The sequence below is a fragment of the Neoarius graeffei genome, chromosome 16 (genome assembly GCF_027579695.1).
Source record: "Neoarius graeffei isolate fNeoGra1 chromosome 16, fNeoGra1.pri, whole genome shotgun sequence".
Classification (NCBI taxonomy): Eukaryota; Metazoa; Chordata; class Actinopteri; order Siluriformes; family Ariidae; genus Neoarius; species Neoarius graeffei.
Genome location: NC_083584.1, coordinates 60,742,905 through 60,762,638, shown reverse-complemented (window position 1 = coordinate 60,762,638; position 19,734 = coordinate 60,742,905). Strand labels below are relative to the sequence as shown.

Below are 19,734 nucleotides of genomic sequence, written 5' to 3'. Positions count from 1 at the left end.
CACAGGAAATCATGTTATTTACATCTTGGATACACTAAATCAAGGCTATTTAATGATCAGGACTAACTAGCGCTATTTCAAAATGAATTAACCAGTAATCAGGTAGTTCGATAGCTGAAATAAACAGACAACTTAGGAGTTTGCTAGCTGGCATAGCTAGTGATGGATAAACAATAAAACTGGCCCAAAAAGACCAAATATCCTGCTACAAGTTTTCGAGATTCGACTCTTGGTTGTTTTTCAACTGTTCTAAACACTTTTTTTTTTTAAACTAATCTAGAACATTTTAGCCTCAGCATTCCCAAACCCTGTCTGGTAACTGAAATGGTGCCTGACTCTCTAGTCACTAAATATGCAGTGGGTGCTCTGCATCCCCTAGGTTATATTGTTATGACACTCTTCAACACTGTGCTGCAAGACATGACGAGAAAATGACAAAGCTCCCTACATAGTGCACTATGTAGTGAAAAGGGTGTGGACATTCTAGAACCTTCCTGGTCTTAAACATTTAGGATGAACTTTGAAAATGGTGATATAACAAATGTCCTCTTGGGCAAGCACATACACACACACACACAATGTAAATTGCAAGACAATCGCTGAAGTGAATGTATGAATGTTTGTCATGTTGCAAACTTTTACTAAAGTGCCTCAGACACATACAAACACATTTTCCCAGAAGGCTGTGATGTACTTCTGGATTAGTGTGTTTTGGGGTCTTTTTGTGGCTACGGAAGCCGAGAGAGGCCCTTCATATAATCTTTTTTTATTCACCTTGTTATCCCGAGATAACGACATAATTAATTCAGGATCTCGAGAAAACAACACAACTAATTCGAGATCTCGAGAAAACAAAACCGTTATTCCGAGATAACGACATAATTAATTCAGGATCTCGAGAAAACAACACAACTAATTTGAGATCTCGAGAAAACAAAACAATTATTTCATGATCTCGAGTAAACAGCTGAGAAATGGTTCATTCAGGTGCGCTGTCGGTAGAGACGAAGCCGGGCCAGTCTTCTGCGGAGGTGCCGCGGACTAATTTTGAAATTATCCCTTATTAAAAGACTTAATGCAATCTCTCCCTGTGTCAACCCTTGATCAAAATATTGCCTTATTAGGTGATCGATTATTCCAGACATTCTAATGACCAAAGTTGCGTCTATACAGAATGAGAAATAGCCCCAAAGTCAGCATATCACAAGTCTCTTGGCGCACCTGAATGAACCATTTCTCAGCTGTTTACTCGAGATCATGAAATAATTGTTTTGTTTTCTCGAGATCACGGAATAATTGTTTTGTTTTCTTGAGATCTCGAATTAGTTGTGCTGTTTTCTCGAGATCCTGAATTAATTATGTCGTTATCTCGGGATAACAAGGTGAATAAAAAAAAGGATTATATGAAGGGCCTCTCTCGGCTTCCGTATGTGGCTTTTAATTGTATTGTAATATTGTAAAATGCTAATTTATCTTTGTAAAAACATCAGCAAAATGTAAAACAGGTTTGTTATTTAAATGATTTTGTATGGGACGAAGAAGAAATTAAACTCTAGGTTTATGACACTTGCTTTGTGTGTGTGTGTGTGTGTGTGTGTGTGTGTGTGTGTGTGTGTGTGTGTAAGAAGTTCAAACATATGGATGGTTAATATTTATTGCACATTTATATCATTATAAATACAGTATAAAACAGAACTGACTGAATATTTCCTTTGGGAAAAAGGTTTATAAAGGACTTGGCATGAACATGCAGAGCAGTTTTGTCTGCATTCGAGAGATTATCTTGTTTATTAAAGTAAATGGATGATGCAGAACATACTAGAGATACCTCAACCTCTCCCTCATACACACGTGGTTGGGTTTCCTGGACTACCATATTGGTGTGGAAATTCAACCAGTGTTCTTCATGTGACCAAACGCATCTTTATCCATTTATGAGAACGAGCCATGCCTCCTGACTGAAAGTAGACCATATTAGCATTCTAGAACGCTGTTTACAAGCAAAATACTGTTTGTAAATAGTGTTCTAGAATAACTAAACTATGCCCCTGCTACCGGTACAACCCCCAGAGCGAGAGGAATCCGCCACAGCCATCTGCGTCCTCGACCTGTAGACCAACTTGAATTTCAAGTGCCAGATACCAATTAGTGATCCACATGTTGGTGGATCATGATGAGTTTGATTGTATGGTCAGAAAAAGAGGGTGAAGTCCCATCCAAACAGATAGTATTGGATGTGAGGACCACTCCATTTGATGGCCAGGCACATTTTCTCTATCATGCTGTGCTTGCTGTCCTGTACCAAGAGCTTCCATCTGATGCACAGCACTGGACACTCCATCTCCTCCACCAACCGGGACAACATGGCCCCCAACATCTGTGCACATCAGTCTGTAAAAAGTGAAAAAGAAATCAAGAGAAAGTAAGAGCAGGCTGCCAAAGTGCATATTTTACCTGGGTAAAGACCACTAAACCAAATCTGGCACTATCCTTTTTACTGAAGCCAGTCAGAGGGCTGATGGTGAGGGAATGATGAGATCACAAATCTACGATAATAGCAGGCCAACCTCAGAAACTTCCTCACCTTTTTGGCTTTGGGTCTTAGGCAGGTTGCAATTGCTGCAGTCTTATCAATTTGGGGATATACAGTGTCTTGCAAAAGTATTCATCCCCATTGGTGTTTGTCCTGTTTTGTTTTGTTTTGTTTTCCAAGCTGGAATTAAAATGGATTTTTGGAGGCTTAGCACCATTTGATTTACACAACATGCCTACCACTTTAAAGGTGCAAATTGTTGTTTTATTGTGACAAACAATAATTAAGACGAAGAAACAGAAATCTGAAGTGTGCATAAGTATTCACCCCCTTTCGAAACCCCTAAATAAGAGCTGGTCCAAACAATTCACTTCATAAGTCACATAATTAGTTGATTAAGATCCACCTGTGTGCAATCAAAGTGTTACATAATCTGTCACATGATGTCTGTATAACTCAACCTGTTCTGGAAGGACCCTGACTCTGCAACACTACTAAGCAAGCAACATGAGAACCAAGGAGCCTCCAAACAGGTCAGAGACAAAGTTGTGAAGAAGTATGGATCAAGGTTGAGTTATAAAAAAATATCCCAAACTTTGAATATCCCAGGGAGCACCATTAAATCCATTATAGCGAAATGGAAAGAATATGGCACCACTACAAACCTGACAAGAAAAGGCTGCTCACCAAAACTCAAACCAGGCAAGGAGGGCATTAATCAGAGATGCAGCAAAAACACCAAAGATGACACTGAAAGAGCTGCAAAGATCCACAGTGGAGATGGAAGAGATTGGAATATCTGTCCATAGGACCACTTTAACTCCACAGAGTGGGCGGGGCTTTATGGAAGATTGGCCAGAAAAAAGCCACTGCTTAAGAAAACACGTTTGGAGTTTGCCCAACAGCATGTGGCAGACTCCCCAAACACATGGAAGAAGATTCTCTGGTCAAATGAGACTAAAATTGATCTTTTGGGCCATCATAGGAAATGCCATGTGTGGCACAAACCCTGAGAACACCATTCCTACAGTGAAGCATGGTGGCAGCATGATGCTGTGGGGATATTTTTCATCTGCAGGGACAGGAAAGCTGGTCAGGACTGAAGAAAAGATTGATGGCACTAAATACAGGGCAATTCTGGAGGAAAACCTGTTTGAGTTGGCCACAGGTTTGAGACTGGGACGAAGGTTCATGTTCCAGCAGGACAGTGACCCTAAACATACTGCTAAAGCTACACTGGAGTGGTTTAAAGGGAAACATTTAAATGTCTTGGAATGGCCTAATCAAAGCCCAGACCTCAATCCAATTGAGAATCTGTGGCATAACTTGAAGATTGCTGTACACCAACGCAACCCATCTAACTTGAAGGAGTTGGAGCAGTTTTGCCTTGAGGAATGGGCAAAAATCCCAGTGGCTAGATGTGCTAAGCTAATAGAGACATACCCCAAGAGATTTGCAACTGTAATTGCAGCAAAAGGTGGCTCTACACAGTATTGACTTTGGGGAGGTGAATACCTATGTACACTCCAGAGTTCTGTTTTTTTTTTCATCTTAATTATTGCTTGTGTCCCAATAAAACAACAATTTGAACCTTTAAAGTGGTAGGCATGTTGTGTAAATCAAATGGTGCTAACCCTCCAAAATTCCATTTTAATTTTAGCTTGTAATGCGACAAAACAGGACAAACACCAAGGAGGATGGATACTTTTGCAATACACTGTATCTGGCATTCCCAAGTAGAAGATCAGTTACTGTGCTTCCACTTGTCCAGTTGAACTCTTCCTTGGATTTGCTGCCAGTCCTGCCTCTGTCAAGGATCTCAGACCAACCCTGAAATGTTTAATGTGCCACTGCAGTTCAGTACTATGAATAATATCATCCAAATAGGTAGCAGCATAGGTGGTGTGGGGGTGGGGATTTTGACATTAGTTATTGAAATGTGGCCAGGGTTCCAAACAACCCAAATAGAAGGGTGTAAACCAAACGGAGTAGGTTAGGGCATTTTCTCTTGGGACATTGGAGTCAATGAAATTTGCCAATCTCCCTTAGCTAAAACCAGTGTTCACTAAAAACAAGCTGCACCTAACCGATTGAGCAATTTGTCAGTGCATGGTTACACCCATATCAAGCATACCCTCAAGCTCCTCTGAAACCACCTATTTCTTGTGCTTGAGTAGATGGTAGGGGCAGATGCACAGTTTCTCCTTCTAAGGAGTTAGTGTTCACAGAGCCACAGTGACCATGCTTCTCCATAGTTTTAGGAGGTTGAATAGATAAATTTGTAATGCATCACATTAACACATCAACTTGCTGTGTGATCTTGAAGGGCTCTTGTCAGTTTGTTAGTAATTTGAAACTTGATGTGAATAATATCAGGATTAAAGGTCCTGAGTCTGTACCAAATTACTGTACTGAATTTTGCCTCTGTGAAGGCCCCTCCTCTCAATTTTCTTCGGCAATGTCTAAGACGCTGTGGGGCTTCTACCCCTATAGTAATTCAAATGGGGAGAATTCCATGGAGGCTTGTGGGACCTCTTGGCCAGAAAATAATAGGAGTTCAAGCCAGTTATCACAATTCTGAGTATCATTGTACACAAATGTACAGATCATATTTTTCTGGGAATTATGTTACACAATCCATTTAACTACAACACAAAGTGATGCTCTTGTGCACCCCAGACTACTGGCCTGTTGAGGTCCATATCAATTCTTTCAAAATGGTCCTTGATCAATAGGAGTGGGCACAATGGTGCTTTTGGGTGGCCAACAGACTCACAAGCTGTTGGGCCATGAGATGGTTTACTGTCTTATCTTGACCTAAATCCCCAGCCATGGGATTATGATGAACCACATGAAACATTTTCCTGAGGCTCCATGGTACAAACAACTGGGTCTCTTCCTTAGTTTGTCCTGCATCACTCAATATAACCTATCCTTAATAGTCGAACAGTTAGGGTACTTTCACTTTGTTGAAGGCATGCTTCAGGATTTTGTCTTGTGACTGCTTCAAGGGGAAATCCCTGTGGGGAATTACCATGAAGGTGATTGGGTAGAGCCCTTCATACCCTCTGATGTTAACAGCCCAGGTAATACCCCCCAGCTAACACTGTGCAGATCCCATACTGTGCTTTGCTACTGCAGAACCCATCCACAAATGTTCCCCTTAACAATGTCTGAAAATCTGGCGAATTTGTCCCTTGAAATAAGTGGATAATTAAGTCGAAGATCAACTGCCCCCTCCATGCTATGCATTTGACCTAGCATGCTATCTTCAGTGCCACATCTTGAAAGATGCTTTGGTGGAAGGAGGTTTGATTACCTCTCTAATCCAGTCATGTGTGGTTGTGTACCCCCATGAATTTTTACAGGTGGTACCAGCTTTGGAAGCAATGACCACCATTTTTCAGGGAAACGATCTGAGGAAGAAGGGGAATATACTGCTAGATGGTCCTCAGCCAGCTAGATGGCCTCATCATTGCATTCCGTTTTTATTTACAATTTGTACTTTGTCCCAACTTTTTTGGAATCGGGGTTGTACTTTACAGTTTCCACAAAGGATGAAAACTCCAAAGCCGTGGATCGACCCAAAGATCACAGATTTGCGCTCCACTGTAACACCTTTCATAAGGTTGGGAAAAGTAAGGAGGCAAGCAATGAAAGTAGGGTGTTGATTTATTTGGAGCTTATTTCCTGATCAGCTTTTCAGAACAGCCTTTTTAAAAAAAAAAAAAGAAATACTGTATGTACTTTAAACAAAAACCAAAACCTTCCACAGTCATGCACGCACAGGTTCAACAGAACACTGTCAAGGGAAGTTGCTTTGCCCTGCCACTGCTTCTCTCTGCTCGGCATTTTCACTCACAAAGGATAAAAATAGTTCATCAATTAATTACGCACAGATGGACAATCATTCATTAGATCATCCACGCATCTAAACCTTGCCTTTGCTGCGACAAATGCTTCGTGATTAGCATTCTAGAGCATGTCTTGGAAAGGTTCTAGAAGACTGAACCATGAAGTGTTCTATAATGATGTAAAGTGTATGTCTTCTTACATCTCTCTCCCCCCCCCCCCCCCACGCACTGTGGACTAGAGCTCTTCGCCTTGTTTAGTTGCTTCCATTTCATCTTCGACTTGATTGATGAAACTTCACACACTCACTGGTAGGACCACTTTCTCTCTAACAGGAAAAAACAACATATATAACCCCTAATCATACTGTTTACTCTGTTCATTGAGAGTACACAGTATACAACTGCAAACCAAAACTGGTGGTTCTTCTTTTTTACTTCTGTTTTAGCAGGGTGAGCGTCTCTACTGAGTTACTGAGTGTCTCTCTTCTTTTCAATGGAAATGCAATGTGTTTATTGGTGAGTCTCAACTTTACATATACTCACATGCACACACACACACATACACACACACTCTCCACAAGCCTGTGTTTGTGATTTAACCAATTGAACAAAATCTCATCTGAAGCCTTGTCCACATTCGTTTGAAAACATGTACATTTGTTTTATAGTTTTGTCCACATCAAAAGGACTACAAAAATGCATATTTAAAAAAAATATGTCCATTTGAAATGTAGTTTTTATGTTGTAATGTGGTAACCAGGGCGGCACGGTGGTGTAGTGGTTAGCGCTGTCGCCTCACAGCAAGAAGGTCCGGGTTCGAGCCCCGTGGCCGGCGAGGGCCTTTCTGTGTGGAGTTTGCATGTTCTCCCCGTGTCCGCGTGGGTTTCCTCCGGGTGCTCCGGTTTCCCCCACAGTCCAAAGACATGCAGGTTAGGTTAACTGGTGACTCTAAATTGACCGTAGGTGTGAATGTGAGTGTGAATAGTTGTCTGTGTCTATGTGTCAGCCCTGTGATGACCTGGCAACTTGTCCAGGGTGTACCCCGCCTTTCGCCCGTAGTCAGCTGGGATAGGCTCCAGCTTGCCTGCGACCCTGTAGAAGGATAAAGCGGCTAGAGATAATGAGATGAGATGTGGTAACCAGTTTGTTCGACAATGCCGAGGCTTCTCATTCTGTGATTGGCATCTGATTTTCACATCATCCCATTTATACAGAGTGCAGTATGTATAATGTACAAGTCAAAATACTTTCACAGGCTGTATTAAGAGTCAGTCATTAATCTTAACTGTTTTTGCTCGTGTGTGACACACCACATCGTTACAGTGTGTGAATGCTCGTCTCGTCTCGTCTCGTCTCGTCTCGTCTTCTTCCGCTTATCCAGGACCGGGTCGCGGAGGCAGCAGTCTAAGCATGGAAGCCCAAACTTCCCTTTCCCCAGACACCTCGGCCAGCTCCTCGGGAAGAACACCGAGGCGTTCCCAGGCCAGCCGAGAGACATAGTCCCTCCAGCGTGTCCTGGGTCTTCCCCGGGGCCTCCTCCCGGGGGGACATGCCTGGAACACCTCCCCAGGGAGGCGTCCAGGAGGCATCCGAAAAAGATGCCCGAGCCACCTCAGCTGGTTCCTCTCGATGTGGAGGAGCAGCGGCTCTACTCTGAGCTCCTCCCGAGTGACTGTGCTTCTCACCCTATCTCTAAGGGAGCGCCCAGCCACCCTGCGAAGGAAACTCATTTCAGCCGCTTGTATCCGCGATCTTGTTCTTTCTGTCATTACCCAAAGCTCATGACCATAGGTGAGAGTCGGAACGTAGATCGACTGGTAAATTGAGAGCTTCGCCTTTTGGCTCAGCTCCTTCTTCACCACGACGGGCCGGTAAAGCGACCGCATCACTGCGGAGGCTGCACCGATCCGCCTGTCGATCTCACGCTCCATCCTTCCCTCACTCGTGAACAAGATCCCAAGATACTTAAACTCCTCCACTTGAGGCAGGACTTCTCCACCAACCTGGAGAGGGCAAGCCACCCTTTTCCGGTCGAGAACCATGGCCTCGGACTTGGAGGTGCTGATTCTCATCCCAGCCGCTTCACACTCGACTGCAAACCGCCCCAGTGCATGCTGAAGGTCCTGGTTTGAAGAAGCCAACAGGACAACATCATCCGCAAAAAGCAGAGATGAAATCCTGTGGTTCCCAAACAGGATTCCTTCCGGCCCCTGGCTGCGCCTAGAAATTCTGTCCATAAAAATTATGAACAGAACCGGTGACAACGGGCAGCCCTGACGGAGTCCAACATGCACTGGGAACAGGTCTGACTTACTGCCGGCAATGCGAACCAGACTCCTGCTCTGTTCATACAGGGACCGGACAGCCCTTAGCAAAGAGCCCCGAACCCCATACTCCCGAAGCACCCCCCACAGAATACCACGGGGGACACGGTCGAATGCCTTCTCCAGATCCACAAAGCACATGTGGACTGGTTGGGCAAACTCCCATGAACCCTCGAGCACCCTATGAAGGGTATAGAGCTGGTCCAGTGTTCCGCGACCAGGACGAAAACCGCATTGTTCCTCCTGGATCTGAGGTTCGACTATTGGTCGAATTCTCCTCTCCAGTACCCTGGAGTAAACTTTCCCTGGGAGGCTGAGAAGTGTGATTCCCCTGTAATTGGAGCACACTCTCCGGTCCCCTTTCTTAAAAAGAGGGACCACCACCCCAGTCTGCCACTCCAGAGGCACTGTCCCCGACCGCCACGCGATGTTGCAGAGGCGTGTCAACCAAGACAGCCCCACAACATCCAGAGACTTGAGATACTCAGGGCGGATCTCATCCACCCCCGGTGCCTTGCCACCGAGGAGCTTGCAAACTACCTCAGTGACTTCGGCTTGGGTAATGGACGAGTCCACCTCTGAGTCATCAGCCTCAGTCTCCTCAGTGGAAGACATGACGGTGGGATTGAGGAGATCCTCAAAGTATTCCTTCCACCGCCCGACAATGTCCCCAGTCGAGGTCAACAGCTCCCCACCCGCACTGTAAACAGTGTAGGCAGAGTACTGCTTCCCCCTCCTGAGGCGCCGGACGGTCTGCCAGAATTTCTTCGAAGCCGACCGATAGTCCTTCTCCATGGCCTCCCCGAACTCCTCCCAGTTCCGAGTTTTTGCCTCCGCAACTGCCCGAGCTGCAGCGCGCCTGGCCTGCCGATACCCGTCGGCTGCCTCAGGAGTCCCGGAGGTCAACATGGCCCGATAGGACTCCTTCTTCAGCTTGACGGCATCCCTTACTTCCGGTGTCCACCACCGGGTTCGGGGATTGCCGCCACGACAGGCACCGGAGACCTTGCGGCCACAGCTCCGAACAGCTGCATCCACAATGGAGGTAGAGAACATGGTCCACTCAGACTCAATGTCCCCCGCCTCCCTCGGAAGCTGGGAAAAGCTCTCCCGGAGGTGGGAGTTAAAGACCTCCCCAACAGAGTGCTCGGCCAGACGTTCCCAGCAGACCCTCACCATACGTTTGGGCCTGCCAGGTCTGTCCAGCTTCCTCCTCCGCCAGCGGATCCAACTCACCACCAGGTGGTGATCAGTTGACAACTCAGCCCCTCTCTTCACCCGAGTGTCCAAGACATAGGGTCGGAGATCAGATGACACGACTACAAAGTCGATCATCGACCTCCGACCTAAGGTGTCCTGGTGCCACGTGCACTTATGGACACCCCTATGCTCGAACATGGTGTTCGTTATGGACAAACTGTGACTAGCACAGAAGTCCAATAACAAAACACCACTCGGGTTCAGATCGGGGAGGCCGTTCCTCCCAACCACGCCCCTCCAGGTGTCACTGTCATCGCCCACGTGAGCATTGAAGTCCCCCAGTAGCACAATGGAGTCCCCAGTCTGAGCACCCCTCAGTACCTCTCCCAGGGACTCCAAGAAGGCCGGATACTCTATACTGCTATTTGGCCCGTAGGCACAAACAACAGCAAGAGCCCTCTCCCCAATCCGAAGGCGCAGAGAGGCGACCCTCTCGTTCACTGGGGTAAACTCCAACACATGGCGGCTGAGCTGGGGAGCTATAAGGAAGCCCACACCAGCCCGCCGCCGCTCACCACGGGCGACTCCAGAGAAGTGGAAAGTCCAGCCCCTCTCGAGGAGCTGGGTTCCAGAGCCCAAGCTGTGCGTGGAGGTGAGCCCGACTATCTCTAGCCGGTACCTCTCAACCTCCCGCACAAGCTCAGGCTCCTTCCCCCCCAGCGAAGTGACATTCCATGTCCCAACAGCCAGCCGCTGTGTCCGGGGATCAGGTCGTCGAGGCCCCTGCCTTCGACTGCCACCCAATCCACACTGCACCAAACCCCTACTGCTACCTCTGTGGGTGGTGAACCCACAGGAGGTCGGGCCCACGTCACCTCTTCGGGCTGAGCCCGGCCGGGCCCCATGGGCAAAGGCCCGGCCACCAAGCGCTCGCATACGAGCCCCAACCCCGGGCCTGGCTCCAGGGTGGGGCCCCGGCTGCGTCCTACCGGGCGACGTCACGGTCCTGGATTTTTTCTCCATAGGGGTTTTTTGGTGAACTGCTCTTGGTCTGGCCTGTCACCTAGGACCTGTCTGCCTTGGGAAACCCTAACAGGGGCATAATGCCCCCGACAACATAGCTCCTAGGATCATTCAAGCACACAAACCCCTCCACCACAATAAGGTGGCAGTTCTAGGAGGGGGCACACATCGTTACAGTGTGTGAATGCTCGGGTTACCATTTATCACTTGTGAAAACAACGTGGACAGGAAACGTTTCTGAAATGAAAACATTGGGCTCCGTTGTGTAAAATCTTTCGTCGGCCAAACCAAATGAAAAATTCCTCCCAGATATACTGCAGGAGACTTTGGTAATGCTTATTGTGTATGTTGATAAATACCATCAGACATAAATGACCAAGCAGCTAATTACGGGACAACTGATTTACATGCAGTGTAATTCTATAATAATAATAATAATAATAATAATAATAATAATAATAATAATAACTAAACTTCATGTTAATTTTCTTAATGCAAAATTGTTTTGTGTAATGTTAATATTTCAGGTTGCTGTTTGTCATCATCTCAGCACTGCAGATAGTGAGCACTGGTAAAACACACACACACACACACACACACACACACACACACACACACACACCTCACCTTGCTATTCTGAATGTCTCATATGTAAAATCTGAGTGTTGTGTGTGTGTGTGTCTACAGGAAAAACTTTTGTCATGCGTAATGTTCATGGGATTGTGGGTGGACGTGTAAATATGCGCTGTGAGCTGGAGCGCCCACACAACATTTACGGGCTTTATTTCGAGAAGACACCAGCTGATGGAAATGAGGACAACGTCATCTTCATCAACGGGTTTCACACCAAAAATATCATTGTGCCTCCTGAGTACATAAATCGCAGCAACGTCAACAAAACGGATTTCAGCATGGAGCTGTTCGACCTCTCTCTTGCTGACGAGGGAGTGTACAGATGTATTGTCTTGTCCAGTACTGACAATTACATCAACACCAAGTTTAATCTCACAGTTACAGGTACACGTACAAGTACACACACACACACTTTAAATTTGTGTAAAGTTTTGACATGTATTATCTGAGATGTTTTTCCACAGTTGTAAAGAATACTTATTTTAAATGACTATAGACTTCCTGTCAGCAACAGAACCATCATGCTCGGATAAGTGTTACTGAAAGGTGTAGACTAGAAAAGACACCGCGCTTTCCAGCATAGCCAAGTGAAAGTGCAAAAACTATGCATTACTTCACGTACTAATTAACTGATTTACGGATTTCTGTAAAGATGCTGTACATGTCTGTTACAATGTCTGGTGTCCGTATTGGAGAGCCAAAGAGTACAAAGCTGAACTCCTTTTGACGTCATGCATCATCAGTATCCATGGCTTTCCTGCGAGAGACAATGGGGGTCACCATGACACCCGCCTCTCCTGGATGCCGGTCTTTGAGTTCCGGTTTACTCAAGCAGATGAGGCTGAGAGCTGAACGTAGTCGAGCGGAGCTAGCTACAACAACCATGTTTTCGTCAGTGGATAACATCTTTTTAAATGATGTCTTTTTCTGGTTCAACATGTGCCGTCGGGTGCACAAACAACTCACGAAAGCTTAAAGAATTTATGAATAGAGACTGTTTTGAGCACACATGGACTCGCAAGACGTATGCTGCATACGCTGCTCGTCTGTACATGCGATTCCTGTCTTTTCACTAACCGCTGCATTTTGGACCCGAATCAACAACGTTAATTCTATGGAATTGTTGTTGAAGTATTGTACATTATTCAAACATTACACTACATCACAGTCATTTAGCTGACGTTTTTATTCAAAGTGACTAACAGTAAGTGCATGTAGCCAAGAGAATTCAAGAGCGACCGGTGCTGAAGTACGAGTGTAAACAAATCACCTAGTTGTACAAATTCCATCCAATACCTGGAATGGTCAGGGGAGTTAAGAAGTTGAAGAAGCTTGGACAAATACATCGACAAGGAATTATTACCTCTGCCAAGGAGGTTATGTTTTTGGTAGCGTTGGTTTGATTGTTTGTTGGTTGGTTTGTCTGTTAGCAACATTACGGAAAAAGTTATGAACGGATTGCTCTGAAATTTTTTCCAGAGGCGTGACTGGGCACAAGTAAGAATCCATTAAATTTTGGCGGTGATCCGGATCACCTTCTGGATCCCAGAATTTTTTTAAAGGATTCTTGGCGGAGGTCTGCGCTCTCCGAGTGCTTTTCTAGTTTAAGTATGGTATGTTTATTGTTTCCAAAGTTTGATAGCATCTGCATGAAAATGATTAGCCCATGCTTCTCTTCTAACTTTTGCTTCTTGAGCCTATACATATACATATTGAACCTAGACGGTATTTGGCAGATACTTTTGTCCAAAGTGACTTACAATATATAAACACTACATTATTAATAAACCAATACAATAATCCAATCGCTCTACTCTGACATATCCTACCTTCCAGATGATAGCTGCACGATTTCAATGAATCATGGGAAAGGTCAGAGTTTGGGAAAGTTGTGGTTATTGTATCGTCAGTTATAACAGGTGAAATAGAACAAAAATGCAAATGATGGCTAAAATCAGTTTAAATCTATGAGGATTAATTACATCTAGGAAGAAGATTCATGGCGGCACAGTGTAGTGGTTAGCGCTGTCGCCTCACAGCAAGAAGGTCCGGGTTCGAGCCCCGTGGCTGGCGAGGGCCTTTCTGTGCGGAGTTTGCATGTTCTCCCCGTGTCCGCGTGGGTTTCCTCCGGGTGCTCCGGTTTCCCCCACAGTCCAAAGACATGCAGGTTAGGTTAACTGGTGACTCTAAATTGACCGTAGGTGTGAATGTGAGTGTGAATGGTTGTCTGTGTCTATGTGTCAGCCCTGTGATGACCTGGCGACTTGTCCAGGGTGTACCCCGCCTTTCGCCCGTAGTCAGCTGGGATAGGCTCCAGCTTGCCTGCGACCCTGTAGAACAGGATAAAGCGGCTACAGATAATGAGATGAGATGAAGAAGATACATCAACCCTTATAGCAGCTTCTCCACAAAAGAATGTGCAGTCTTTCAAAAGCAGTCTTCATGATTGCATGTCTAGAAATTCATGCGAGTGATAATTATTGATCATTATGCAGAGCGGCTGGTGTGATTAACTGATTTTTGGAATTTTAGCTTCCCCCTCTCTATCTGTCTCTGTATTTGTCTTTCTTTTTTAATCACAGCCACTTACAGCGTTCCCATCATCACTGTCCAGAGTTGCGACAATGTCCAACCTGTCCATAACTGCGTGATTGAATGCTCCTCGTCAGGAGGATATCCTCTCAGCAATGTAACCTGGGGTGTGGTTGGAGACAAGACGGGCAGCTTGCTGAGGGACAAAGGGGACCCTCCTGTGTTTAAGCAGGATGCAGACTCGCGCCTTTGGACCGTGTACCAGAATGTTACAATTCACTGCAATCAGCTGCTTCACATCACCTGCTCTGTTGGGGGAGTCATGTCCCATGTTTTCAGAGCGTGTACTCCTCTTTTGTATCAAATCTATTTCTGTTCTAACACGGATTATTGAAATAAAGATTTGCTTACATTTGTCTCAAAATTTTAACTCACAGTCAAACTTATTTAAGCAATATCTCAGATATAGATTTTTTTTATTTAAAATGATACACGTGAACAACGACGTTATGGTAAGTGTTTTAGAGTGCGTGTGAAAGTGATGGAAAGACTATTTGAGAGACTTGGTGTACCTGAGGGCAGTGTTCTTCTGCAAAGATCAACCACAGTGATGAATCTAAAAGCACCAATAGCACAGTACAGTACACGCAACTGAAGAGTTAAAATCTCCCCAACACCTGACACACGAACAAGATCAGTTAAAATATCCCCAAAAGGTAAAAACTGTCACATATTCCTATCCATATAAGGATATATAGGACATACCTCCCACCAAGATATAAAAACATGCCCCCAAGACAGCAGTATTTCCGTTGTGGGTTTCTAGATGTGTATCATTTCTGTCGGCAGTAGTGTGTTAGTAAAAGTCATGCCGCCACAAAGATAAATCATAAACGATTACACTATCCCATTGTGCACTGTAAAACATTTCAGCCTTGTTTAGTTATGTCCACTTACTTTTTCTCTTTAACTCAATGAGCTCTGAAAAGTGTTTTAATTTGAACTAATCTGAGCACGTTTTCAAAGGTTAGACTTGAATTAGTGCTGTCGCCTCACAGCAAGAAGGTCCGGGTTCGAGCCCCGTGGCCGGCGAGGGCCTTTCTGTGTGGAGTTTGCATGTTCTCCCCGTATCCGTGTGGGTTTCCTCCGGGTGCTCCGGTTTCCCCCACAGTCCAAAGACATGCAGGTTAGGTTAACTGGTGACTCTAAATTGAGCGTAGGTGTGAATGTGAGTGTGAATGGTTGTCTGTGTCTATGTGTCAGCCCTGTGATGACCTGGCGACTTGTCCAGGGTGTACCCCGCCTTTCGCCCGTAGTCAGCTGGGATAGGCTCCAGCTTGCCTGCGACCCTGTAGAACAGGATAAAGCGGCTACAGATAATGAGATGAGATGAGCTGAGACTTGAATTACTTAGTTGTCTTGATTAATTGAGACTTTTCTGAGTTGAAACAAAGATAATCGTCAAATTGAGTTTACTTACATTTTCAAGGCAGCAGGTGAACTTGTATTTCCAAGTTAAACCAATTTGAAATGTTTTACAGTGTGGTAAAAGACTCAGGAATACCGCAGAGTCAGGGTGTGATGGATGATAACCAGCCATTAATGGATACAGGTGCAAGATGCATTGAACCTCAATTTGCTGGGTTTTGGTTCATCCCCACAGTTTTCTTGAATCATGCTGAACACCCCACAACATATTGCACCCATATAATATGGAACCGACACCCCCCAGTAGCAGAAAAAGTCATCCAGTACCACTTGCGCCTCCAGTCTGTGGACCACAGTGAACTTAATTAGCTGTGTACAGTTGTGTTTGAAAGTTTGTGAACCCTTTAGAATTTTCTATATTTCTGCATAAAAATGACCTAAAACAACATCAGATTTTCACACAAGTCCTAAAAGTAGATAAAGAGAACCCAGTTAAACAAATGAGACAAAAATATTATACTTGGTCATTTATTTATTGAGGAAAATGATCCAATATTACATATCTGTGAGTGGCAGAAGTATGTGAACCTTTGCTTTCAGTATCTGGTGTGACCCCCTTGTGCAGCAATAACTGCAACTAAACATTTGCGGTAACTGTTGATCAGTCCTGCACACCGGCTTGGAGGAATTTTAGCCCATTCCTCCGTACAGAACAGCTTCAACTCTGGGATGTTGGTGGGTTTCCTCACATGAACTGCTTGCTTCAGGTCCTTCCACAACATTTCCATTGGATTAAGGTCAGGACTTTGACTTGGCCATTCCAAAACATTAACTTTATTCTTCTTTAACCATTCATTGGTAGAACGACTTGTGTGCTTAGCACCACTGTAAGACCAGATACCAACAAATAATCTGCATCTTGGCACCCTTCATGCGGTGGAGTAACTGCAGGTTTGAATGGTCCCAAAAGAGAGTGAATAGGTGTACAGCACCTGGTGGTCCTCTCCCTTCACCACCTGGGACATACAGTCAGGTCCAGAAGAATTACACTATCGTTCAAAAGTTCGGGGTCACCCAGACAATTTTGTGTTTTCCATGAAAAGTCACACTTTTATTTACCACCATAAGTTGTAAAATGAATAGAAAATATAGTCAAGACATTTTTCTGGCCATTTTGAGCATTTAATCGACCCCACAAATGTGATGCTCCAGAAACTCAATCTGCTCAAAGGAAGGTCAGTTTTATAGCTTCTCTAAAGAGCTCAACTGTTTTCAGCTGTGCTAACATGATTGTACAAGGGTTTTCTAATCATCCATTAGCCTTCTGAGGCAATGAGCAAACACATTGTACCATTAGAACACTGGAGTGAGAGTTGCTGGAAATGGGCCTCTATACACCTATGGAGATATTGCACCAAAAACCAGACATTTGCAGCTAGAATAGTCATTTACCACATTAGCAATGTATAGAGTGGATTTCTGATTAGTTTAAAGCGATCTTCATTGAAAAGAACAGTGCTTTTCTTTCAAAAATAAGGACATTTCAAAGTGACCCCAAACTTTTGAATGGTAGTGTATAAATGCAGTACATGTTCACTTTATGTGAACAAAAAAAATGCAAATTTGCCTCTTTTCTCAATGAAATTTCAAAATACTAATGTCCTGGACACAAAAGCAAAGTTTGAAAGGATTAATTGGCATTTTCTATATTTTTGAGGCATCAGTCATTAGAAAATAGCACTTACTAGCCAGGAACAAAAATTGTTTTACATAGTGTAAATAATTTTAAAAATTGTTAAGTAAGAGGTTTAGTCAACTGTTAAGCTTATGTTTGTGTAATGGGGATTGACATGCATTACTATTATTTTTTGATTGGACCATTTCTACAATGTTGTAGATTCAGAAATGAATGACTGAGACCAGGGTTAAAAGGGCAACTAAAATTCATTAATTAAATTAAAAACAGTGTTTGAAAATAAGCTCTCAGCTCGATAGTCTGCGTTTGTGTCTGAGGCTGAGTTGATTCTCAATTCCAACATGCATCCTTTCATTCAGTCCTCCTGTTGCAGACCTGGTAAATATTACTTGATCGTTCTCAATGTAACTTGAACCTTCTGCATGCAATTTCTTGGTGTTGTCTGCATTTAGAGTTGGTTCAGCACTCTGTCCTGGAAAGAATCGAGATCATTCAAGTTGACAAAGTTGAAAAGGTTCCACAATCTGATGTCTTCAGAACACCCAGGTTTTCCAGGTCCACAGTCCACTACAGTGCAGAAATGGAATTGTAGCACTTCTTGGGAAGTTGTAAAACAGTTAAAGTTTACTCTTTTTCCCACAAAAAATATTTTAAATGTTGCTCTAATACCTCGTCTTAGAGGAGGAGGAACGTTCTTAGCCCACAGTATTATTCTGCCAACCATGATTAAGCCACCAGTTACAGTTAACTAGCAGAGTCTCTTTCTTTTTGGAAACTCTAGTCACACTGTTTATTATTATGAAACGTTTAGAACTCATGAATGAAGCTCAGTACAGTCCAAACAACGTTGTCCAAGTCCCACCTCATTCTAAGTTCTGACTGGATCGAACATGAAAAGTGGCATTGCCAATGAACAGTGAAACCATTATGTCATCAAAGTCCTTCCCATGCCACAAGACACATCAGGCAGCGCCGATCTCCATTTCAGTAGCCCTCGGCCTCTCGTCTATTACATAGCTAGGGTTACAGTGGAGGGCGGGTCGTCTGGTAACCGCAAGAGTTTGACTCCCTGCTCACATCTGCCAGATGGCAGAAGGCACCATTTTTACCTCGCCCACGACAGAGTAAGCGAGGCGAGGTATTGTAATCAGTGCAGTTTGTTTGTGTGTGTCTGTTAACAATCTAGCGTCTAGACGGTTGCACTGATTGGCTTCATATTTTCAGGGTAGGTGGGCAATGGTCCGTAGATTACCTGATTATATTTTGGGAGTAATCGGCTCAAGGTCACCAGAAAGATCAACCTTTTGGTCAAAATAACATATTTTCCATTATAAGTCAAAAACGGTTGCTGATAGAGAGATGTTTATTATTATGAGCATATAGGAACTCCCACATGGCCTTTCATTTGGCACCATGATCTTTGACCTTGAAGGGTCAAATTCAAGGTCACGGATTTTCAGAGGGCTGTAACTTGAAAACAGTTGATGGTAGACAGATATTTCCCATTATCAACTTATAGGAAGTGCCATATGGACTTTCATTTGGCACCATGATCTTTGACCTTGAGTGACCTTGAAAGGTCAACCTGAAGGCTATGGATTTTCAAAGGGCTATAACTTTAAAATGGTTCACGATAGCCAGATGTTTACCATTATCAACATATAGGAAGCGCCATATGGGCTTTCATTTGCTGGCATGACCTTTGACCTTGAATGACTTTGAAATGTCAAGCTCAAGGTCATGGATTTTCATAGGACTATAACCTGACAGCTGATGATTGAGAAATATTACCATTATCAACATGTAGGTATAAAATAAGTGCTGCCAGGTGAGGTTTGTTTTGCCTGGCAACACTTGCTATGATGGTCTTTGGTATGACCCAACTGTGAGTAGAACTCATGATAGCCCAGTCGGACGGTGGATACGCTAACCACTAGGCCAACTCGCGGTACCAAAACCATTATGTGGCTGATAATATTTAGGAATATAATTGATGCCCTCTGGATTAGTGTGTTTTGGGGGGATTTTGTAGCTTTTAATTGTGTTATAATATTATAAAGTGCTAATTTATCTTTGTAAAAACATGCAAAACGGTTTTGTTAATTAAACAATTTTGTATGAGATGAAGATGAAATTAAACTCTGGGTTTTTGACAGTGTGTGTGTGTGTGTGTGCGCGTACATGTGTACTTGTACTTACTACATATTGAGGATTGGAATATGTTTTTCCCAACAAAGTTAGGACATTTTTGGGAAGTGAGGACGTTTTGTCTGGTCCTCACTCTTTCAAAGGGCTGTTTGATGGTTAATATTTAGTTGTAGGGTTCAGGTTAGAATGAGGTTTAGGTTAGGGTTAGGGTAAGGGGTGGGGTTAGGCATGTAGTTGTGATGGTTAAGGCTCGGGTTGGGGCTAGGGAATGTATTATGCCAATAAGAGTCCCCACAATGATAGAAGTACAAGTGTGTGTGTGTGTGTGTGTGTGGTTGTAAGAAGTTCAAACACATAATATGG

The 19,734-nt window shown here is 44.1% G+C and overlaps 1 protein-coding gene across 1 annotated transcript in view; it reads left to right on the top strand.

Annotated features, from left to right (window-relative positions):
- LOC132900270 (T-lymphocyte activation antigen CD80-like) overlaps nucleotides 1-14,493 on the top strand; it is a 44,848-nt gene extending 30,355 nt beyond the window's left edge. Inside the window, exons 2-6 of the mRNA XM_060942276.1 lie at nucleotides 6,627-6,696; nucleotides 6,834-6,903; nucleotides 11,462-11,505; nucleotides 11,622-11,951; nucleotides 14,150-14,493. Coding sequence (XP_060798259.1) covers nucleotides 6,881-6,903; nucleotides 11,462-11,505; nucleotides 11,622-11,951; nucleotides 14,150-14,493 — 741 coding nt within the window. The 5' untranslated portion in view covers nucleotides 6,627-6,696; nucleotides 6,834-6,880. The remainder of the gene's footprint in view (nucleotides 1-6,626; nucleotides 6,697-6,833; nucleotides 6,904-11,461; nucleotides 11,506-11,621; nucleotides 11,952-14,149) is intronic.
- The last annotated feature ends 5,241 nt before the right edge of the window (nucleotides 14,494-19,734 follow it).